Source organism: Prorops nasuta, unplaced genomic scaffold, assembly GCF_024137725.1.
Source record: "Prorops nasuta isolate Cenicafe-Biocafe unplaced genomic scaffold, Cenicafe_Pnas_1.2 PNAS00013, whole genome shotgun sequence".
Classification (NCBI taxonomy): Eukaryota; Metazoa; Arthropoda; class Insecta; order Hymenoptera; family Bethylidae; genus Prorops; species Prorops nasuta.
In genome coordinates, this window is record NW_027116810.1 from 970,500 (window position 1) to 996,851 (window position 26,352).

General features: G+C 30.8%; 1 protein-coding gene across 1 annotated transcript; it reads left to right on the forward strand.

Moving 5' to 3' along the window:
• Positions 1-16,910: 16,910 nt before the first annotated feature.
• On the forward strand, positions 16,911-21,776 carry LOC136777964 (uncharacterized). The gene is made up of 4 exons (XM_066734541.1): positions 16,911-16,988; positions 18,000-18,164; positions 21,065-21,422; positions 21,748-21,776. Exons 1-4 carry the CDS (start codon positions 16,911-16,913, stop codon positions 21,774-21,776), a joined length of 630 nt encoding a protein of 209 aa, XP_066590638.1.
• The last annotated feature ends 4,576 nt before the right edge of the window (positions 21,777-26,352 follow it).

A 26,352-nucleotide genomic window follows, 5' to 3' on the forward strand; every position in this document is an offset into this window, starting at 1 on the left:
TTCTGCCCTTCGTTTCTTGGTATATTTCACATCAATACCACATTTGAATTGATTGAGAGTTCTATAATTCGTCGTAATCAAATCTTTTAATGCGGCTGTAATGGATTAATTTTGTAATATACAATCGACAGAATTTAGTACAAAAAAGTTAGCCAAATTCTTCAAATAAAGTTTACTTACAAATGAAATTACTGAATGATGGTTTAGCACCAAGCATTTCTTTTAAGGTCCGATGGTACCTTTCTTGTGAGTTATTTGTTCTATCTGCTCTTTCAAAAGTACTTAATGTTCTGGGATTAATTGTGGTAAGCCAATACCTTTCATAATATTTGAAAAGTTTTTTGAAAATTTCGTTAACTTCAGGATCTTTAATATCTAAACTTTCAATAATTAATTGAAATCCCAAAAATATACAGTTAGGTGGGAGGAGCGCCAAATTGTACATCTTCCTTAATAAAATATTGCTTTTTCCGTAAGTTTCAGGCGTCTTTAATTTTAATAATTCGAAAAGCTTAAACTTTTGTGCTTGTTTACGAATAGTCTGAAATAAAAAAATTTAATACAGATTTTACTCTTGTCTCAAATTGGATGCATGTTATAAAATATAAATAAAGGAATTTGCAGCATCCTTTTTCAAGTTATAATATCGTTGAGAGAATTTTAAATTTATTATAATTCATATAAAATTTACACTTTTATATCAACGTATATAGAATGTTTCATCACAGAGACACCCTATAATATTACATTTTCATATACATATAATTTACTCACTGAAACATAATGAAAGTAGCAACCTTGAACATCACAACTAGGGAAAACAAGTTGTACAGAATTTTGTAATCCGATTTCGAAATCAGTTATTATTAGGGAAGGTGCAAACAAATCTTGAAACTTATATTTCAGCAGTTTTAATATATTTTGATAATTTGTTGATCTTTTATTAGACATTAATATCCAAATAACTGGGAGAAACTGTTAAAAGAAAGGTAAATAACATTTTAAGAAACAAATAAATAAACAGTTTTATATTTATATCTTTACGAAAGAACAATCTGAAAAAATTAAATCTTAAAACCTCTTATAACTTTCTAGGTTTCTTACAACTTTGAAAAACATATGATTGCCACTTGACAAAGAATGCCCAATATATATTTTCTACAGCTTCTGAATTTAAATAAATTTTACGTTTCAAATTTGTGGTGAATTTATTAAGTATAAAACCCATATTTTTGTTTAGCGTATTGTTAAAAAGTATTAAACAGGTAAAAGTAACGAGAAACATACACTTTAACGCTTAGGCGTGATTCATCGTTAAATTATTTGATAACTAAATAAATTCAAATTATTTTTCCATAATCCGATATACTCCCTTTAAAAGTTTAGTATCTGTCGATACTGCACACTGTATATTTAAGATATGAAGAAATTGTACCTTGTCATGTACTTTCACCATAATTGTCAGCAACTGATAAACTTTTATTATTCGGGGAACACATTCAAAAGTTCCATCAATACTCCATGCTGGACTGTTTAAAACTTTTCTTAATAAGCTCTCATCAAACATGGCTACGGAAATGTCGATTGCTTCTTCAAAGATTAACAATTTTAAATTGTGTTCTTTGTTATTAAACTTAAACTTTAAGAACTGAATGAAATTTTCATCATTTCCATAAATTGTCAAATCCTTTAAAGTTTTTATTTTTTTTATTGCATAATTGGTTTTTCTTTTTTTGAGAGTATCCTTTACTTTATGAAAGGGCAATAAACTCGAAGCTGCAAAATGTCTGTATTACAAAGAAAAAATATATATTTTTAAGTACATTTATTAATTTCTAAGTGAATCATAAACATATGCTATTTGCAATTAATCTGTTTACGATATGTAAAGAAACGAGAACGTATACACAATATATGCACAAAAAATCCAAAAGCTTGTCACTAGAAAATATAATTATGTTGCTACAAATTCAGAAGGTAAATCAGTTCCACATTACATGATTCCATTCTCACAACATACCATAAAGAAATTGCCTTGCATCTGACGCAAAAAATGAAATAGTAAATATAAAAATGAAAGGAACATTTAACAATTTATTTCGATTTAAATTAATTATAATCATCTTGTTATGAAATATATATTTTCTTACTAATTAATATCAGGCGGCCTGTAATGGCCGAATCTATAAATTTAGATAGTATAAATGTTTATAAGAACAAAATTATTATTCAATAAGCATTTCATTTAGCTTCAATCAAAAAGTTATTAAGGATTACAAATTAATTAATTTAAGCCTTTTCATTGGCGTTAGAAGTAGCCAGCTGGCAAAGTATGACAAATAGAAGGAGAAGAACAAATGGATAGTTCTACTAATTGTAAGCTTCGAATTAGGGTATTTTAATCCTTAATAGTTTTTTCATTAAGAGATAAATTAGAAATTCATAAATATAGGAGGTCTTTTCTGAATAATATTCATACTATGACAATATATAGATGTGTCTCATAAATAACCGCCTTAATGCACAATAACATTTTCCTAGGCTATCATTTTTGTTTTACATTACGTTTTCATTTACTGATTTATACCAGGCATTAATATGTAAATTCTTTTTCCATTTATTGTATAAAGCCAGGCATCCTAAACCATTGTATCTTTCTATTAAAAAATAGGAAATTTGATCATTTAAAAGCGCTCAAAGATTTTACTATTATGTAAGCCAAACACGTTTTATTAAATTTTTTTGTTAACGTCGAGTTGAAATAAAAATAAATGATTTAATAAACAACTAGTATTTATAAATGTAGCTGATTACGTTTTGTTACAGTCTTATGTAATAAATACTTTTAACAAAATGCATATATTTTTCCACACAACATGTAAATCTACAATGATACTACTTAACCCTTAAATGCATGATGATGTATTTATACATCAGTGTATTTGTCCTTACATAATTTCTAAACGGTAACTCAAACAGTATTTTTTGCTTTTATTAGGTGCTAAAAATTATACTTTTTGGAAAATAAATATTTTTTTCTTTATTTTTCCCTTTATCTATGCTTAATTATCTACCTGTGTCAATTTATGGTATTAAAAAAAGGAAAAATCATGCATTTAAGGGTTAATATTCCAGTGAGCATGATTAGCTTATAACAAATGTGTCTTTAGAGTTTTCTATTATTTTAACTTTAAATACATATATTCAAAAAATTTTTTTAAAAATTGAATATCTTACTTTTTTGATACCATGTCATATACTTCTTTAGAAGAAACAGGTACTTTATTTGCCATTTCAAGAAGCTCTTTCCTAAATTTTGCTTTGCATTCGAATGTTTCATCCCTCTGATGTGAATGTACCTTTGTGCATTTAAATGATTTATTTATCATTTTTGCTCGTCCTTTACATCCCATTACAGAACATTTTAAATAACTATTTGTAAATAAGAAAAAAAGGAAATGAAATTAGTTGAACTTTCTATATTAACCTTTATATTGCTTAAACCATCTATCAATAAATGCACATGAGGTTACACATATAGACTCGTATCACCTTCACAAGTACAAGTTTTGAAAAATAAATTTTATTGATAGCTTTAATTAGATTGCGAAGGCTATTTAATATACAATAATCAAACCATATGGTTTCATTTTTATACTAGCAATATATATCGCCCGCAATACGAACAATGAAATTATTAAAACTTTATTTTTTACTCATGTTTCATTTTAATAATTAAATTCTACGTAAAGAAATTTTCTTCGATTATATTATTAACACTAGAGATTGCTGGAATTAATCAATTTAACTCATAAACGGTTTTATTGCTTATGTAAATTTTATTAGAGATATTTAAATATATATAGAACTTACATAACTTCTCCAACTTTTGATATAAATCGACTATTTCTATAATATATATAACCATCGGGATATAAGGTTGAACCTGTTTTTAACGTTTTTTCCATTTTTATTGATTTATAACACCAATATAAACAATTAGTATAAATTGCGTTGTGTTGCAGTTGAGCAAAAGGACCATAATGCACTTGTACGTTAATCTTACTGTTATCATTGTTATTATCCTGCATGAACAAATGACTTACGAAGATCTCTTTCCTACAGTAGAAACAGGATACCCCGTTAACTAAAACACCTCATCATCAATTTTTTGGGAACCGATTCGATGTAAACTAGTTTATTAATACATTTATACGAAAGAATATACATTATCATTTTTGTATAGAATTTCTAAGCATAAAACTGAAAGTTATATTTCTCGCCAATGTTTCATAAATTTGTAAAATTTCCGTTGTTTCGTATATTGTCTATGCGACAAATTAATAAGATACCCTGTTTTACTATGGTAAAAATTAAAAATTTTGGTAAAATGAAAAATACCTAAATAATGTTTCTTATACAAACTTTAAATGTAGCTTTTAATGAATAAACTATTCTGGATTAAAAATGATTAATTCAAACGTTATGATTGGTATACAGCTTGGCGAAGTGTGATCAGTAGCAGAAAGTCACTGGATTGCAATACCAATAGGCAGTCTCTGATTAATCAATTATTAATCTTTAATAATTTTTGTATTAAGAGCTAGATGTAAAACTTCTACAGGAAATTTTATCTTCAAATTATTCATATTGGTGGCATTCGAAATCCTTAGCGCTAAAATAGGGTTGCATTATGATTGGTTAATTCCATCAATTTGACCAATCATGACACATCTTTAGCACAACGCTAACTCCGCGTTAAAACCTTTGAAGGCAGTCATTATTTAGAAATATAGATTTGAATATAGTTAACTGGTCACCCAATATATACGATGAGAAGCCAACTTTTCTCAATATTTTTAAAATATCATTTAAATATTTGGAGATATCATTATTATAATATTGGTTAATATATACACATTTTTATATGTTTTTATATATAATACTTGTTTTATATAGGAATCATTAGTGGTATTTGTAATGTATGCATCAGAGATGGCTCTGATGGCGCATAGTGTGGCGGCCGTAGCCGTAGCATGGCGACCGAGCCAGATGTTAACTAGTACTGGCGTTGAAGACATGGTTACATTGAAATAAAGAAGTAATTAATGAAGTAGTACGAACTATTAATATTATCCTCCTGTAATTAGTAGAAACATAACAGTATTCAGCAAAGATAACTGTTGAGAGAGCGATGTGTATTATTGGCTATTTCTCTTAAATCTTATAATTTTACTCAATAGTAGTAGGCGTTTAGAAAGAAAACTCAAGAGTTGCCTCTGCTGAATGCTAACATTTACATATATTGAATAAAACTAAGCGATACATATTAGTAAATAAAAATATATCAAGATTGTAATTATGAATAGAGGATTAGTGGATACAATTGCAATATAAATATTTCCAATCCTTAAAAAGTGAGTAGAGAAATAATAAAAAATGTACTATACTTTGTAGCAAATATTTGCCTCTTTTCAAGCAGGTATTCACTCCGTTTATACACAGAAATTTGCCCTCCTTCTTAGGATCTCGATTTTCAATCAAATCTTTCATAAATTAAATCATACCATATATTGAACATCCCATCATATATATGGTATATATTGCGATTACAAATGCTTTATCGTTATCGTGATCTATGCGTTTATTTCATTCGAATTCAATCTTTGCCTCTTCTTCCTAGATTATTTCATCTTCTGAAAATATTCACTATTAAATTTTATGCTTTAAACATCGTCACTTTACAGTTTAATATCTTACAGTATTTTAAAATATGTCTCTAATATGTTGGAAATAGAATAATTAGGATTTGTGCAGCAAATTTTAAAAATGATAGTGTGATAGATCAGTCTACTGTATCAGTATTGCTCCCATCATGTAATAGCATTTTTAAATCTTTTATATATATATATTAATATTACAATATAAAAACTATTTAATATACCTTGTTTTTATAAAAATATTTCTCCTACTATATTAATTATATAGAAGATCTCGAATAGTTTCTACTTTTCCCTAGATCATTCTTATAATAGTTACAGATACCCTCAGTTACTGCTGTTAAGATTTCTTATATTTTGATATATTATTCATTGAACTATAATTCAAAAATGATTTTATGTTTTAATTAGGTTTAGTTATATAAGAGCATACGCATTAAATTAATTCTCAAAACTGTAATCATAGCCTGAAAGATTTACTATTCTTAAGGTTTACTTAAATATTTTATATACAGTTCACACTTTTCTAATGAACAATAATACTTTAATAGTTTGTTTTAATATACTGCATTTATTAGTAATTTTGTTGAGGAAGCTCAAGGACACCATATAATCACATTTTGTACGCAATCGTAAAATCCATAGACTGGCTGATCATGCAATTCGATTAATATGAATACTACTCCTGTAACAAGTATAAAATAAATCCATAAAGTAAACAATACCTTTATTTTTGATAACATAAATAATCTGAATAGAAAATACTTATCTAAAATTTATCTCTTTAAAACCTATTACGTATATAGTATATACAAATATTATAATTCAATTCTCATTACTGCCATTTTTATAATCCTATTAATTATTTAATATTTCTTCATTCCTGTATCAGAGTTTTATAAACTATTAACCTTATCTGCTTTTATCAAAACAGTTTTCAAAATAAGTGATAGCTTTTATGTGTGTATGTATACTCAGTATAATTGTGTAAGGGATTATACCCTTTCAATATACGCATGCGCGGCTTATCATTTCACTATATAGTCAATTCCTTTAAAGTTCCTTAAATTTAGTATAAGAAAATATTATCGCACTTTCCCCCCTACCTTCAAGCTCACTTTAGGCGAGTTCGGAAATTGGCTCTACTCACTTGGTCGAAGCTTTCCCTAGAATTCCCTATTAGCTCGGTCTAGTATGTAATTCTGTGTTCGGACCAACTAGGACCAAGCGAATAGAGGTGAGTGAGCTAAGAATCCTAATGCAAATTGCCTAACAGGGCAAATGTGCAGGCTATAATCCATTTCCTTGACTGATACCACTGATATTTTACCAATCTTTAGAGAATCGTAATAGGATGATTAACTTATAAATAAATTAGAAACGTTATTAATATTCAAAATTTTAAATGGTCCCTGTTCTTGTATTTCAAAATCCCACTTTGTCAAAATTCAGTAAAGGGGACAGGCTTTTGGAAGGGGTATGATAAAAAAGAGTAAGCTCACTCACCTCTATTCGCTTGGTCCTAGTTGGTCCGAACACAGAATTACTAGACCGAGCTAATAGGGAATTCTAGGGAAAGCTTCGACCAAGTGAGTAAAGCCAATTTCCGAACTCGCCTCTTGAAACCTATGTGTTAACGGGATCCCTCAAGCGAGCTTTACTGACAGTACAAGTCAATAAACATTTCGTTTAATAAAAGTCAAATGCGAAGCAAATTGCCAAAACGAGCTTCTTTATGACAAGGTGCCAATTCTAATGAGTCAAACGAGATTAAAAAAACTCAAATCGGATGAAGAATAACGCTGTACCACTGTCCCGCGTTCTTGAAGTGGAAATAACCAAAAGTAACCTCTCTTCAAGAACGCGGCCCAATGGTACAGCGTTATTTTTCAATTAATTTGAGTGTTTTTAAGTTCGTTTGACTCGTTAGGACTGGCACATTGTCCAACAAATGCCCGATTGGTCAATTTGCTTTGCATTTGAATTTTATTAAACTAATTGTTTATTGACTTGAACTGTCGATAAAGTAGGCGTGAGGGATCCCGTTAACGGGATCCCTCAAGCCCTCTGTAGCCAACATTACGGAACGAAAAACGAGGGAGAATTGTCCAGCGCTATTTTTCAACCGATTTCAATGTTTTTGGGCTTGTTGGAATCGTTAGGACTCGCTTTTTGTCATAAATAAAGCCGTATTTTCCAAAAAACGTAAAAAAATAAAATTGTTTAAAAATTCGCATTAATAATGTTTAAACGCAAAACAAATCGAAAAATCGGGCTTCTTTATGACGAGGTGCCAGACCTAACGATTCCAACAAGCCTAAAAACATTGAAATCGGTTGAGAAATAGAGGCGTACCATTGTCCCGCGTTTTTGAGGTAGACGAAAACCAAAAATTTTTAGGAAGAAAGCTAGGCTTCCTCTCCTCTCGCGGCTCACGCTAACGTGTTCCCCCACTCCAGCATCGGAACTTACTGCAAAGCTTTCCTCATATTTACGCTATTCCCCTATCTGTAGCTATACACATATAAATATCGCTAAAATAATGTTGAGAACATTTCATTTCGCCGATATAATGAAATTGCTAAAAATGCAATTATCATTTTGAAATAAAATTGTAGAAAAAGAGATTTCGTAATGCTTGAAATATAGGGCATACGGCGAAACGCGGGACAATGGTACAGTCGTATTTTTCAACAGAATTTGATGAGACTAGTAATAATTAAAGCCATTCTTCATGTAGATTGTCCTAAAGGGCTCGCATTTGCGATAAAGCTTATAGTTTTTCAGCTATGAACGTTTGAAGTTGCACGACGCACAAATACATATTTCTTCTCTCGCGTAGATCAGCTGTTGCGCACGTCCATCTTTAATCGTTCATAACTGGAAAACTATAGGCTTTATCGAAAATGCAAGCTCTTTAGGACAATCTACATGAAGAACGGCTGCAGTTATGACTAGTTTCATCAAATTCTATTGAGAAATACGCCTGTACCATTGTCCCGCGTTTTGCCGTAATTTCAGGTCTTCAAGCGTCACTGACTCGTTCATTTTGCTATTTATTCCGAGCAAAGTAAAAATGCCCCAACAACTTGGGTGGCATCATTGAATAGAGCGTGAAAGGGGGAGACGCTTTTATAATAGTTTCATAATTTTGCAACGCTTCTTTTGGTCATTATATTGCAAAATGTAACAAGTTGCGTATTCGGAGTAAATAAAGTTGGCTTCCCCTCTCACCTCTACAGCTTGTTGCCTTGTCCAGCGTATGTAAATCAGCATAGTAGATCTACATACATACATACTGGTGCGACTGTGTTAGTGACTCGTGGAGTGTACTGTAAACAAACACACATAGCGTTTACCATGTATGTACGTAAGTCTTATTTTCAATAGCGAAATTGCCCTTCTAAATTTATTGCATTGCACCTTCTACGACAAGCTTTATAAGATTAAGAAATACTCATAGCAGCATGTACATTATCGAGAACTTCTAATGTAATTTTTCAATGTGCAATCGTACTTTTATTTGTTCCGATATAAATTGCAGAATGAACGAGTCAGGACGCTTGAAGACGTGAAATTACGGCAAAACGCGGGACAATGGTACAGGCGTATTTCTCAATAGAATTTGATGAGACTAGTCATAACTAAAGCCATTCTTCATGTAGATTGTCCTAAAGAGCTCGCATTTTCGATAAAGCTTATAGTTTTCCAGTTATGAGCGATTTAACCCATTAACATCCAAAATGTCAAAATTTCTTGCACGTTTTCAAAGTGATTTTTTCCTATGTAATTGGCGTTGAAAAAATTCTTGAACCACATATTCTGATGTAAAATTGCATGCTCTTTCAGAATCCGTTGCCAGAATCATGATAAAACTCACAGGAAAAGAGATATGCTCGATTGAAACAAAAAAAACACCTAAATTTTCGAAAAAAAAAATTTTTAGGATTTTTTTTCGAAGTGTTACGGTGAAGATATCACCTTGCGACCGTGATCAAAGGTGATCATGGGAGTTGAAGTTTAACAGGGAATTTTTTTGTTGACCTTGAACCATCGCTTCTTTACAAAATGGCGGAAAAAACGAATTTTTTTTTCAATCTTCATCAACTTTTTTCTCGAAATCTATGGTCTTTAGAAAAAAATTCATAAAAACAAAAATGCCTTAGAATCGCTCGAGGAACATTCTCAAATTTTTTCAGAATTTTTTGAGACAATTTTTGATTTTCCGGGAAATTTGTGAAATGGAATTTTTAAAATTGTCTCCAAAAATTCTGAAAAAATTTTAGGACGTTTCTCGAGTGCTTCTAAGACATTTTTGTTCTTATGAATTTTTTTCTAAAGTCTATAGATTTCGAGAAAAAAATTGATAAAGTTGAAAAAATAAAAATTCGTTTCGGCCGCTATGTGCTAAAAACCTATTGGTAAAAAACGATTTCTGTGCAAATTTTAGGAAGATTTTTTTACTCTTAGCGTTACCCAGAGACTACGGCATGGACGTGGTAAAATTCTGTCTCCTTTGGGGTGCTTTTTTCCCGTGAGTCCCCTTGCCTCTCACGTCTCGGGGTGCTTGTTTTCCGTGAGTCCCCTTGCCTCTCACTTATTCATACTTGTAGTTGTGCTTTTTTAGCCAACATTTATTGCAAATATTTATATTACATGTTTTGCAGAAAATTCTTGTTCTTATTGGACAGTTTCCATTCGAACAAATCCTCAATTTGTCACTATTAGATCGTCCATGTGCTTTACTTTTGCGACTACTTTTTTGTAGGTAGTATTTGGCAATCGAAATAGTGAACTCTTTTATTCCAACTTTTTTCTTTCCATCGTTAGCAGCATTGAAAATTACAAGAGAATTAGTAATTGACGCCTGTATAAGTCTCATAAAAACTACCCATGTCCATTTTTTTGATCGTATACTTGGGAGTATGTCATTGCAATGTCCGTCATGCAGGTCAACACCTCCCATGAATTTGTTATATAGGTGAAAAGCTTGCGGAAAAGGTATTTCAATTTTAGATTTAGCCTCTGCGCTGTATCTTTTTGAAATAGATAGAGGATTGACACCTGCTGCAGTTGAAGCTATTGAGACGGGCTTCGAATCCATGATAGTAATGAAATTTATGCCACTGTTTACGTCGTGCTTCACCACATATGTCCCTCTTGGAGCTTTCTTATCAAGCACATTTTTTTCTTTGACTCGATTATCTCTGATAGTACCAGTGCATTTCAAACGCAATTTCTTCAAATGTAATACCAAATCCATGTTCGTGAAGAAGTTGTCAAAGTACAGATGAAATTGAGAAATTTTGTTATAACTTATTATTTGAAAAAATGGTTGTAATAAATATAATACTACCCGTGAACCTAAAGCACATGTAGATAATTTATCTCCAATTTGAGAATTCTTGCCGCAATAAAGATCCAAATTCAGTAGATAGCCGTCCGAAGTACACAAGCCCCAAAATTTCAAACCAAATCTTATCGGTTTTCCTCGAATAAATTGTTTCAAAACAGTTTTTGCATAGGATTTGGCCATCATCTCATCAACGGATAGAGCAGTTCTCCATATTCCGAATTTCATGATGTTATTTTGAAAAAGTTTCAGTAGAGAACGAACGCGCCATCCTCGATCATTTGAATCTTTGTCTTTGTTTTTTGAAAACTTCAATTTAGATTTTGTGATTTCAAATTGTTGGCGAGACATTGCAGAAGAAACTACTTCATTAGATAAATACGGATCAGATGACCAGTAATCTCTCTGTGATTTTCTGGGATTGAATGTAGAAAAAATAACTATTCCAATAAAAGTATCAAGATCTTTCAATTTCAGATCATAACCATTGTCTTTACACGCATCAATAATATATTTTTTCATTTCAATAGAAAAAGAGGTTTCAAACAATTGAAAAGGTTCGCTCCTACGTATTTTCTTTTTTTGCGATTCGGACAATAATACTTTATCTTCACAAGAATCAGAGTGTAACTTTTCACCCTCAATCCAAGTGAGTTCATGACCTTTTTCAAGTTTATCTTGTTTTTCAGAATAATTTGCACGAGCTTTATTGTAAGTGATATTGGGTATTTCATGTTCGCAATCTGAATCAAAATCGGAACCAGAATCATCGGAACCTGAATAGTCAGGATCCGGAATCAATAGGTTGCGTTCTGAATCACTATCTGAAGAATCTGATTCATATTCAGAAGATCTTACACGTTTCCGCGACTTAATGTATGAAATTAATGATTTCGTTTATTTATCACTCATCCGTATGTACAAAAATACGAAAGAAGAGAACAAAAAAAGACGAATATTCATGAATACATGAGACCAAAAATTACGCTTATCTGCCGAAATGAAATGGAAATAAAGGATGAAATTTTTGTCGGAATCTATAAGTCTTTGAAAAAAGAATGAAAATAAGTTAGAACCATTCGAGCAATATTGTAAAATTTTTTCCGAGTTTTCGTAGACAGAACTTTTTTTTACCAATAGGTTTTCAAAACATCGGCCGAAACGAATTTTTATTTTTTCAAATTTATCAATTTTTTTCTCGAAAGCTATAGACTTTAGAAAAAAATTCATAAGAACAAAAATGTCTTAGAAGCACTCGAGAAACGTCCTAAAATTTTTTCAGAATTTTTGGAGACATTTTTGAAAATTCCATTTCACAAGTTTCCCGGAAAATCAAAAATTGTCTCAAAAAATTCTGAAAAAATTTGAGAATGTTCCTCGAGCGATTCTAAGGCATTTTTGTTTTTATGAATTTTTTTCTAAAGGCCATAGATTTCGAGAAAAAAGTTGATGAAGATTGAAAAAAAAAAATCGTTTTTTCCGCCATTTTGTAAAGAAGCGATGGTTTAAGGTCAACAAAAAAATTCCCTGTTAAACTTCAACTCCCATGATCACCTTTGATCATGGTCGCAAGGTGATATCTTCACCGTAACACTTCGAAAAAAAATCCTAAAATTTTTTTTTTTCGAAAATTTAGGTGTTTTTTTTGTTTCAATCGAGCATATCTCTTTTCCTGTGAGTTTTATCATGATTCTGGCAACGGATTCTGAAAGAGCATGCAATTTTACATCAGAATATGTGGTTCAAGAATTTTTTCAACGCCAATTACATAGGAAAAAATCACTTTGAAAACGTGCAAGAAATTTTGACATTTTGGACGTTAATGGGTTCAATCGCTCATAACTGGAAAACTATAAGCTTTATCGAAAATGCGAGCTCTTTAGGACAATCTACATGAAGAATGGCTTTAGCTATGACTAGTCTCATCAAATTCCATTGAGAAATACGCCTGTACCATTGTCCCGCGTTTTGCCGTAATTTCACGTCTTCAAGCGTCCTGACTCGTTCATTCTGCAATTTATTTCGGAACAAATAAAAGTACGATTGCACATTGAAAATTTACATTATAAGTTCTCGATAATGTACATGCTGCTATGAGTATTTTTTAATCTTATAAAGCTTGTCGTAGAAGGTGCAATGCAATAAATTTAGAAGGGCAATTTCACGATTGAAAATAAGACTTACGTACATACATGGTAAACGCTATGTGTGTTTGTTTACAGTACACTCCACGAGTCACTAACACAGTCGCACCCGTATGTATGTATGTAGATCTACTATGCTGATTTACATACGCTGGACAAGGCAACAAGCTGTAGAGGTGAGAGGGGAAGCCAACTTTATTTACTCCGAATACGCAACTTGTTACATTTTGCAATATAATGACCAAAAGAAGCGTTGCAAAATTATGAAACTATTATAAAAGGGTACAATGTCATAACACCCATAATTTTTTTTTGTGCGCATCCAATCTACACATTTTTATGAAAGTGGTGTAGAAATATTTTGAGTTGGTAGTACTGCTCTGTCGTCGGAAAGTGACGTTATTCATGGTACTACAGACAGACAAAAATATAGTGTAAGGTGAAAGTGACAGCTCGAACATAAATTTTTAGGAATGGGTTGTTATTTAAAAATTTCTTTCCGTTGGTTTTTTTTTAATTGAAGTAGTTAATACCTCAATGAAGCAGTTGATATAAGTGAAAAGTTATAAGTTAAAGTCTTTTGAGCTGTAATATGTTTTGACAATGACGTTTTCAAAATTGAAGTCTTCTTGATATCTTCAGATAAGTTTAAACTATTTAACAGCTACTAGTTAATTTATTTACTTGTAATATAAAAACAAGATTCTTTGTCAGTATATTTTGTATTATTTTTAGGTTAATGTTGAATAAAATAAGGTGTTATTATTGTCAGGTACATTTAATAGAAGAGTAATCGCAAATGTGCCACTTCTCAGCGATGAAGCAATGGGGAATATGATGGTAATCTCACCTAATTATATTGAATAGAGATTAGCCTTTATTTTATGTATTTAGTCTTCACTCCTACAAATCATCATGTAAGTAACTGTTTGCTAAACTATTTTCTAACATTATCTGTTATGTCTTCATATTTTATCAAATACGCGTTGAAGTCTGGCTTCAGCAAATATTTATTTTCTGTTTATAATTCATATGCATTATTGAATATAAATATCAACCTGGTAGCAGATCTTAAGGCTTTAGTTAATAAGCATCCATCCGCTATCAAAATATTTTTTAATGATTAATATAAGTAATATTATGCTTTAATTAATTTTCGTTTTAAGCCATATAGAATTTATTATATAATGGTAAGCAGATATGTCTTAAAATTTTACTTTGTTAACAAAGCTAAGCTCATGTAATGTTTACAGGCTAATAACGATCTAGTTGACTCAACGCGAAATACAGGAAAGTAGTTTATATATCGTACTACTTTATTAATGAAGTTCTGCGGTGCTAGCAATAAAAGTAAGTCTAACAAATATTTAATTTATTCATCAGAATGTTTCTGAACTTATAATAAAAGTAATTATTGCGTTACACTGGAAATATTATGAATGTGCCAACTTTAAGGTACCTTACTCATGATTGTAATATATTTTGTGATATATTATGCAAAATTTGTTAAGTAAGTAGAAAGTCCTTGTGGAAACCAAATCGTTCAATCTCTTTAGTTATTATTTTATTGTTAAATTAACTCCTTCTTTACATATACAAGCGAATATATATATATATATTTTGAGCTACCTATGCTTTTATTTGACACTGCATTCTTTTGGTATCTATATAAAAATTAAAAAGTTAAAAATATATTCATTACTTTCATTAAAAAATATAATATGCGATTTACATTGATGACATTACATATTTTGTTGTTTACAATGTTTTATTAACTTTATTAATATACCATACTTCTCTTATAACAGTAAATATGCAAAAATGCTTAAAGAATAACCATTTATTTTTAAAATGCTAATCATAATATGATAGTAGTTCTATATTTTGTTAACATATTGGCTTTGAAGATTTTAGATTCATTATTGTGTTAAAAATGGAATATTTTTTTTATTCTATATATTCTTACAGCTAATCTACAGACATTTTTGAAGTACTATTTTAAAAAACATTTTATGAGATTTAAATGAAATCTCGTAAAACATTAATTAAAATTTATTTTTGGCATAGTATGGGTCCTTTTAAAAAAACTCTTTATTGCCTAAGCATTTTACATATTTCTATTTCTAACTAACAGAAAAAAAGTTTACTGAGTTTATCACTTTTGATATTATTATTATATTTTGTTTCTCTTTCTCGTTGCCATGGCAGCATTGCAAATAATTTTAATTTCTCGCATGTCAATTAAGACAATGTTAAAAATGTTTAAAATTAGGAAAGGTTTAGATTCAATTTATAGTGATGGTTTTAAATATCACATTAAAGATTCATATAAGAAGAAAAATGGAATTATAACAACGTAATAAATATTTTTATTTAATTAGCTTCATGAATTTAATCTTCTAATTAACCATAATTGCTCTTATCATTCTATAGTTAGCTCATAATTTAATTTTTCAGTTATTTAAAATGCACTGAAAGTACCTGTAATGGAAGCGCGAAGTTTATTAACACGAAAGATAATTTTCATCCCATACGAGCGCACAATCATGTTCAACATACTAATATTAAAGAAGAAGCTGTGTTTAGACAAGAAACGTACAATTTATCAAGATTACATCCAGATTTAACGTGCAAGCAAATTTATGATAAGTCTTCATTAATGTATGATACTTTATTTTTCATTTTTAATGTTTTCATAATTTTAATTCAATTCCAAAAGTAATTATTCATAGCAAAGTTTTATATTTTTATGAAAATCGTAATAATTTATTAACGCATAATATTAGAAATTAAATAACAATAGCTTAATTAAACTGATAAAAAATTGAATAAAAAGGTAAAGTAATTAGGCATTCTATACCAAACAATTTTTATTTAAAAAAAAAAAAAAATTGTTAAGATTCATATATATATAAGTAGTAGCTTTAAACAAAGAGTCATTCATATCTGAAATTTTGTTTCAGAAATCACGAAGAATCGCAAACCTTGCCATTCAAAAAACTGGAACGTTCCATTAAAAGGTGGAAAGATTCCACAAATTTAATAGTGCCGAAAACTATGGCACAATGCGAAGCTTTAGACTCGAATGCATGGAAACGTTTCTTAAAATTTGACGTTGGAAAAAACCAACATACTTTGAAGCATTTCGTTTCTCTTGATGATCAACATAAATTTGTTATATTTTATGATACCATTTTATGCAAAAAATGATGAAAACCTCAATATTACATGTGGATGGTACTTTTGAAACAATTCCCAAATTGGACGATGCTTATCAATTAATAACCTTTATGGGTTATTATAAAACTAAGGTAAAATTAAAAGTATACTTTTCTTATGGTTTCTATTTTATGAGACGGCATAAATGAAAAAATATAAGTTCGTTAGCGTTACATTTTTAAAACTCATTCCAGCAGCTCTTTTACCAACGATATATAGTCCGGTGCAGCAAACGCTAGTGAAACGGGTATCTTTGCCATTTTTCATGCCTATATAGCACATATAAGGAAATGTAAACGTTTGCACGTTCCTGAAAGATCTCTGATATATGACAACTATAATTTTATATATTAGAGATGTTTCAAAGATGTACAAGTGACTGCAATTTTCTTAGATGTGCTATGTGGATGGCGCTCATCTGCTTTTTCTCTTTGCTACAACCGGCAGGCACACTGATCACACACATATATAAGTATGTCTGGCTTTAATGAAGATGAGAATTCCAAGCCACCACCAATATGGGAGTATCTTAAAAATAATGTTATGAAAGTGGTAAGGGTATTTGGCTAGCTAGATTTTGCCGCAATTGATTATATAACGTGAAAGTTGCACAAGTTTGCAATCATTATTATATTGATTTACATCGGATCATAACCCAAATCTCGGAAAGATTTCTAACTTTACCTGTTTACTAGAGTCACAAATAGGGATTCTCTATTAGCGACTATAGTAAGCAACCAAAAGTATCAAATCATTTAAAATCCTGCCATATAGTTTGAATAAACTTGAAAAGTTAACAAACTAGATATATGTTGTGGAGCATTGCATAATAAATTATGTTTTCAATCTGTAAATAAGAAATAATTGGAAACTTATGTTACTTACATTTTTTAAGTTAGGAAAAAACGCTTTTAAAATTTCACGAGAAGCAATTCTCTCAGAATCCCTTTAACTACCTACTCGTAAAACCCCATCGTATTAAGATTTACAATAGTTGGAATTAAGAGAAATCAGTATAACGACGTTACAAAGCGAAATTTGCGCCAAACGAAACAGTCTCATTTCTTAACTGATTTTCATGTTTGTGGAATTATGAGCTCGCAGGAAGATTATCTAGTGATCTACGTTGGCAGATTTAAAAAAAAAAAACGAAATGTGAAAAATCAGTCAACGAAGATCACTAGATAATCTTCTTACGTTTTCAAAAGGTCCAGAAACGTGAACATCGGTCAAGAAATGAGGCCGTTTCGTTTGGCGTAAATTTCGCTCTGTAATGTCCATATACGGATTCCCCTTATGTTCTTGATTCTAAGATCCTATATCTTCTTATTTTACTTTTCTACTATTTATATAATTGCACTAAAACTATAATAAAAAATCTTAGCTGTATAATGAAACTATATTTTAATTTGTATCTTAACAATCTCTGATAGACAATCACAATCGATTCAGTAATAGCAATTTTATAGAATTTACAAACCTTGTTGCTCCTATTAATAAGAATGTAAAAATTTTCTATTTACTATGATTATAATATTTACAAGGTACGTTTTCTTTTTATAGGCAGTACCGTTTATTTGGGCATTGACTGAAAATAAAACACAAAGCTTATATGATAAATTATTTGAATTTATCAAATTAAAAGTTGCGAAAAGTTTAAAACCTACTATTATTGTCTGCGACTTTGAGAAAGGTTTACAAAATTCGCTGAAAGCTACTTTTCCAGAAGTAAATATAAAAGGATGTTATTTCCATTATGTCCACGTATGTATCTGTATCTTAATATCTACTTTTCCTTACTATATTAATTATCTATTTATTGCACGAGATTTCTTGTTAATTTATGCAAAAGACAAGAAAGTCTATATAGACCGAATCAATTTAAGAATGAAATAAAAAGTTCATAAGGATTAAAAATTATATAATTTTACACTTCCTACAAGTATATGAGTATATATTTATTGTTTTTTTCTGTATGTTTTGAGTCTTCGCTTGGACAGTCTGAGAAATAGTAGGAATTTTCGATCGAAGTAGGAATTTGTAAATCCTTAAAAAATTTTCAAATAATAGCTAAATAAAGGGAATGTTTCAGATCTTTTTAAAAAATCTGTCGCTATATATTAATTTATCCGTTTGGTCTTAATTAACCAAAAACTTTTGTATAATAACAAAAGTGCATTTTTTATTTAATTCTTATTATTCACATACTGATAAAAAATTATACGTTTATAACATTTTATTAACCTTTACATGGTACACACGAGTCAAAATTATCCCAACATTAATTTAATTGTTATTAATATTACGTATAACTATCTCTTCGTTCGGAAATTTTTAAAAGTATTATAATTTCAACTCTACTTAAAAATCTTTTCTATTCTGAATTTAACATTTTGAAGAGCTCTTTAATATCTATTCAATTAGTTCAACTTAGTAATTATTCTTCCATGATCATTTATTTTGTCGGGGTCTACCAGAGCGAGCTTCAGTATGCCACCTATATTTTACTCAGATAGTGTACCACTTAAGGGTTAATCATTGTATATATTTGCTTAAATTATCTAAATTCTCATCCTCTTATAATGTTGCTCTTCTGAGATCTATATTAAAATAATAACTCCTCGCTTGAAACCAGTATATCCCATACTCCCTTGAATCGAATTACTTTTATAAAGCAGTCGTACATTTGGAGAAAACAGTTACCACTAAAATTATACTAATGAGGCACAGGTGTTTATAATTTTAATAATGATAAATTCTCTCGAATAACGGATGGGTTTTTTTTTGGAAATAATCAATTTTTCAAAGCGTATGTGTTCTGTGTCAAAATAACGACTGTAAATCGTGACCTTTATTATTTATTAAACGAAACCTTAAAGCATGATCTTCCAATGACATTTCGTCCTCAGTCTCTTGAAAAACGTTCGTTTCTTTATTTATCCTTTAAGGTGTGCTTCGTCAAAAATAGGCCAGTTGAACTAACTCGCAATCAAGTGAGAAATTTTAAAAAGCCTTTTCCATAAGAGTTGTGTGACTTTAAATGGGACACAAAATACTATCATTGGTTTGAATTTACACTTAAATTGAAGATCATATGGAGCTTAATATAAGTTTTTTCAATCGAACTCTTAATTGATATTGCCTATTCTTGTAACTTGTCCCAAGAGTTACTTAAGACCTTCTTATCATTTTTTATTATATTCAGTTATTTACGAGATATTCCGGTTTGATTTTATATACAGGAGTGGGTTTGTTTAAAATAGTATGCGTGACCGCTGCGCATACACACGCTCAATCGCTCACTTACGTATATAATGTCTTGGAAAACTCTGGAGATAAGCTATAAGATTATGCAATATAAGTATGATGTTTCATTTGCAAAATTCAAGACTGTTTTTACGTCACCTTTAAATTGGGTGTCAAAATCAAATGTACACAAGATACTACCTGGTGTTCACCTCAAAGTCACACAACTCTTATTAAAAACGTTTTTCTATTTCCTCACATGGTTGCGAGTTATTCAGATTTCCTAATTTAGATGAGACACCTTTCATTGTTTCAAATTTGCATAAAGAGTATATATAGTATATATATATATATATATATATATATATATATACACACATGAACGACGGAGTTAACCCCCTCACAGGTATAACTTAGGACCTACATTACTTTTTCTTAAACCGCTCTAATAGTAGTTCTATGTGAAAAATATTACATTAAACATTTGTATTAATATATTTTATTTCTGCAATTACCACAAACACTATAAAATTGTTAAAGTATGTATGTTTTCATTAAGTGACTATCATCATAACTTTGTAACATGTAAATAATAAATAATTTTATATTTTCTATTTTAAGTATTAAACAATTTTTTTGTATATTCTTCTTCTTCTTCATATAGCATATACAGTACGTATAATGTTTCACTTGCATTTAGAAAACAATGTATTTAAAAACAAAATATGTAAAAAACTTTTAAAAATTATTTTTAAAGATTTATCAAGTATTTTTTTCAGTTCTACTTTGGGCGGAATGTCGAATGACAGTCGGTTTGAGTTTTTTAAAATAGAGCTCCTTATTTTTATTGCATATTCTTCTAATTTATATCATTCTTTCTGAAACTCCCTTTCTATTTCTTTATTTCATGCAGTTGTTTACAAGATATTTTAGTTTGAAATTGTTTGTAGGTGTGTGTATTACAGAAGTAGTGTGCTTCATCGCTACGCGTACAGGCGCATAGTCGTTCATCTGCAGAATTTAAATAAAAATATCTGCTTGTAATCGACGACATGAAATGTACAAATGAAAACAGGATTTTAAACTAATCTTGGAATAAGCGCCCAATAATGTGTAACAAAGAGTTCGGAGTATGGAAATGTCTTGTTGTATGATCTACAATACGTATAACTTAATATTAAACTGATGAGAAAACTACATGATAGATTTTTAAAAATATTTTCATTATAAAAAGCATTGTTTGCAAAATGTTCGTAACTTTTTAGACGCTCTGTATAATTCGAAAGATGCAAATCTTTAAAATGTTATATTTGTGATATAGTTATTAGTGAATTGGTGCCCTTATTTTTTTAGTTCTTATAAAAAATATATTAATATTACAGGGTGTTAGAAAAAGGGGTAAAAGATTACATATTTTTCGAAAATTTAAAGATTTTAATACCGTTAAGAAGTCAAAAATAACTTTGTATATGCAAAAATTGTACAACATTCCTCTTATGCCTGCTAATTTTATTAATCTTTCATTTAATATACTTGCAAAAGAAATTGAAGATGATAATGAAATAGCAGCAGATTTAAGGCCTTTATTAAATTATATGAGGAAATATTGGATTCGTAAAATAAATCCACAGGTTTTATCTGCCTATAATTCTAAAGGGAGAACAAATAACGTGATAGAACGTTATCACAGATATTTAAAAGAAGTCATGGGTCGTCATCCACCTTTCTGTAGATTTATTTGTAAGTATGTTTTAAAAAATGATATACATTCATTACTTTTTAATCTTTGAATTACGATGCAATAAGGAAAGTATTTATTTTCTTCGTTTTTACACAAATTTAAATAAAGATTTTTAATAAGGAACAACAATAATTATACACCGCCTGGGCTACCTAAGCATTTTCCTAAGATAAATATTTCCCATAATACAGGGAAATTGAAACGACCTGTAATTTAGAATAATAAAATTTAATTAGTTAGGTTCAAACTTAAAAAGAAAACAACCAATTTAAAAGATCGGAACATAAAATCATATACAAAGCCTGAATTTAAAACGATTTATAGCACGTATGCAAGAGGACATTGATCTCTAAATTAATCAAAGAATGCCCTCTCCCATAAGTAGTGGTAGCTAGGGGGTTCCTGTGACACGGTGGTGAGGGGAGTGCGGGTGTGCGGGGGGAAGTGTCTTGGGTTCCTGTGACACGGTGGTGAGGGGAGTGCGGGTGTGCGGGGGGAAGTGTCTTGGGTTCCTGTGACATGGTGGTGAGGGGGGTGCGGGTGTGCGGGGGGAAGTGTCTTAAGAGAGCTGGGGTATATTGGGAGATGAGGGGGGTGAGGGTGTGCGGGGGGAAGTGTCTTCTTAAGAGCTAGGGTTAATTGGGTGGTGAGGAGGGTGCGGGTGTGCGGAGGAAATGCTTTGGTTATGGGGAGTGAGAGAGAGAGAGATCCCTCTCACCCTCTCTTTCTCTCTTAGAGTCTCTCACCCCTCTCCCATCAGCCTAGGGCCCGGATGGTTAATTATCCTACGGGTCCACTAGTTCTCTAAGGCTTACCCCCTCTCCCATGTCACTAGGGTCCGGATGGTTAGTTATCCTACGGGTCCACTAGTTCCCTAAGGGTTACCCCTCTCCCATCACCCTAGGGCCCGGATGGTTAGTTATCCTGACAGTTACCCAGATAACTTTTTTTTGTATTTTAGTTAGTGGAGGAAAAAGTTCCAATTTTCTCCACTAGGTGGCGATCACGAAATTTACGGGGAACAGCTACACCGCTAGGGGGGTCCTCAGCATCTTACGGACTGCCATTTTTTTTTCTTAGACCTGCCCTCGGAGGCTCTTTTCTCCCCCCACATACTTATCTTAGACCCTCCCACTATTTTCCTACTATAGACCCGCCATTTAACTTGATTTCACATTTTTCCTTAAACAATGAGCACTAGGTAGATTTTTTTCTTTTATGAGTTAGTAACAATTATAAAGTGCTTTTTTCATTTTTTTCTTTTTTCTTTTTTCTTTTACGGATTAAATTAAGGGAAATAGGAGTAGGGGAAAAGAAAGAGACTATTAAATAACATTTATCATATAATTAAAAACGAACATGAAACTTATATAAAAAACTAATACAATTGAAACTTATATAAAAACGAATATACAATAATATTTAGCCCATTCAGCTAATAACAGCTTCTGAAACATAAAAAAATTTATTAATATCAAGTAAATTGCGAACTTAATTTTTAATATTTACCTTTTATTTGTTTCCGCACCCACTTTGCGAAAACATCTACCTCCTGTTTCACACAGTGGATAGGCTTTTGTGTTTTTCGCGTAATTTTAATTTTATGCAGCTCACAAGGAATAATGTCTGTTTTTATATATTCAATTAAGCAATCGAATTTTGGACAATTAAAATTTTCTAAATTGACATTATTAATATTCATTATATTTAATAAGTCACGTTCGAAGTGTCCACCTCTATATGCAACCACTGGTTGCACACTGTCACATTCAATGATTTTTAGAAAATCATATATTTCATTTTGTGAATATCTTTCATTTCCCGTATTTCCATATGCAATTCCGTGCACATTATTAAACACAAAAGATGCAGTTTTCCGGTCAGCAATACTTAAAGTGTTCATTGATCCACAAACTTTAAACGCACCATAATGTGTTAAGTTAGAGTATATATTTTTAATAGCCACTTCTTTGTACACTATCTTCTTATTAACGATAAATCCATCCACATCTATTATGTGCGTGATATCTCTTAAATGATGCATAATGTCAGAGTACCTGAAGATTCTGTGACTAAAACTGAGCTGAAGATTCTGTGGCTTAAACTGAACTGAAGACTACCCTACACGCTTCTCAAGATTTTTTAAATGCTGTAAGGGATGTGAAAAATTTGATCTGTGGTGGGAGGTGACTAACCAGACACTCTTAGATACACCATTGGTCCAAAGAGTGAATAGTTAAGGATAGTGGGAGAATTGAAATACTTGGTTTGAAGAGAAGGGGAAAACTTTAGAGAAACAAAAAAAGAATATATTTAAAATAACGGCAAAGTGTAATAAATTTAGTATTAAAAACGCTAACATGATGATCCCAACGTTCGTCGATTTTCAAGGATTCCATTTAATGGATAAGACATTTATAGTTAAAGAATTTGCAGTTTTACAAGAACTAAAAGTGCATCATATTTTATTTTCACCCCCCTTTCCACATACTTGGTTAAGTGAAGAGGAGAGAAAGAAAACAGAGTAAGTATATTTTATAAAAAACAACGAATTATTATTTTCAATGAATAAGGAATTTCTTTTTCAGTTCAATCTTTTTCAATCATCATGGCTTAAATTGGATGGATGGTTTTTCACCATATTATAAATATAAAGATATTATAAAAAAATATGTATATGAGGATACGGTTTTTGTAAAAGGGGTGGAAAAGTTAAATTGGTTAAAGAGTATTTGTGATTTAGAAATTAGTAATGTAGATGAATATGTGTGGGGAAATTATAATTTAGAAGATGGTTTATATAATTCACAACTTCCTATTTGCATGAATCATGAAGGTATATGCGCACTGAGAAATGTATATTATATGAAATATATGTATGAATCAAAAATCTAGAATATATGTATATTTTAAACTTGAATGCATTCTTTTTACTTCAACGCGAAACCTGATCCGTAAAGTATTTATGTTACTGAAGTGTCTCGGAGACTGATTATTTGAAGGGTTCTCCATCTAAGATTTTTCATTAGTTTCACGCTGATCATTTAAACGGAAAGAAGTACGATGTCGCTTCTAAATAGAGTTTTAAGTAGCCAGGATGAATATCGTGAGTGGGTACGTGATTGTCGCGATTACATTAAAAAATTGAGAGTTGCTAGCCGCAATGCACGTATAGGAGCAAGGCAGAAAATATTTACGGAAATTGCTCAGATACAGTGTCGATTAATCAGAGCAGCAAGAGAAAAAAGTTATTCTTCAAATCACGCTCTTAAGAATCCCGATTTAAGAACTCAGCATGATTATCGCGAGTGGGTTTGCAAGTGTCGTGATTATATTCGAGATTTGAGAGAATCCAACCGGAATGCAACTCCAGATGCTATACAGAAAAATCTTGCAGAAATAAAATGTATTCGAAAGTTACTTCTCCATGCGGCGAAAAATAAAAATTCAATTGGAGCGGGCATTAATGCGGAAAAGCTTATTTGGAAAGATCTTGATTCATCATTTAAAAGTCGAATGTGTAGTGGTATGATAGTAAACACTAATTATATCGAACCACATGAATTTCTATTGGCAGCATCAGAAATGCTGCAATGCTACATGAACAAAGTATTCAGTAAAGTAAGCGCTGTTAAGATAAATATGGTATTCAACGGACAATTTATTTGCAAGGAAATTAGTGATATCAAACATATTTCCACAAAAAATGTGATTTTATTCAAGACTGATACTTTTAGTGATTGGTATAAAACAAACGTCATAGATAAAATTTTAACAAAATTAGGTGAATTTCAAGAGCGTGATAGTGGGTGGGCTTTGGAAAAAATATTAAATTTAATTGTGAATATTAATCACTATAATCCACTACATGCAGGCTGTGGAATCGACCTTCCAAAATATATTAAGAACAAACATGCAGTGATAAACATACAGAGTGATGATAATACATGTTTTGCATGGGCTGTAACGGCTGCACTCTATCCGACTATTTCAACTAAAAACCCACAACGACAATCTTCATACCCCCATTTTAAATCTGTTTTCAACGTCAGAAGTATAACATTTCCAACCACATTAAGGCAGATACCTAAATTTGAAGAAGATAATGATGTGTCGATTAATGTTTTCACCATGGTGGATGAGCAAGAAGGGCAGGAGAATAAAATTATTGCACCTCTTCAACTCACAAAATGTGAGAAATCGAGACATGCGAATCTTCTTCTTCTCGAACATCAAGGTGCAGCACATTTTTTATGTATCACGAATCTTTCTCGCTTGCTAAAGAAACAACTGACTCGAAAAAAACAATCTCATCTTATTTGTAATCGGTATGTTATACTGTTTATATTTTAATATAATTTTATTTAATGTTTATATACTAATATGATTTTTCTCTTAGATGTTTACACTATTTCTTCAATGAGGATAAACTTCAATCTCATAAACGTGATTGCAGTCAGCTCAATATAAACGTCCGTATACTGCTACCTGAAGAGGACCGTTGGGTGTCCTTTAAAAATGACAAGAACAATGAGAGGACCCCATTCGTCGTATATGCAGACATTGAATGTTTATTAGAGAAAGTGAATGAAACGAGCGGTAATAGTAGTATTTATCAAAAACATTTACCCTTTAGTGTAGGATATTATTTTAAAAGCGTTCGTGATTCATCGCTCTCAACCTATAAATCATATCGTGGACTCGAGTGTATAGAATGGTTTGTGCGAGAACTCGATAAAATTGCTAGCATAGCGAGCGAAAAACTAAAGACTGTAGTGCCTATGAGAACGCTAAGTATTAGCGAAAATTTTCGTCATAACAATGATCCTGACTGTCATATATGTAAAAAGCCATTTCTTCCAAATCAAATACGTGTTCGCGATCATGATCATTTAACAGGTAAATATAGAGGACCCTCTCACAACAATT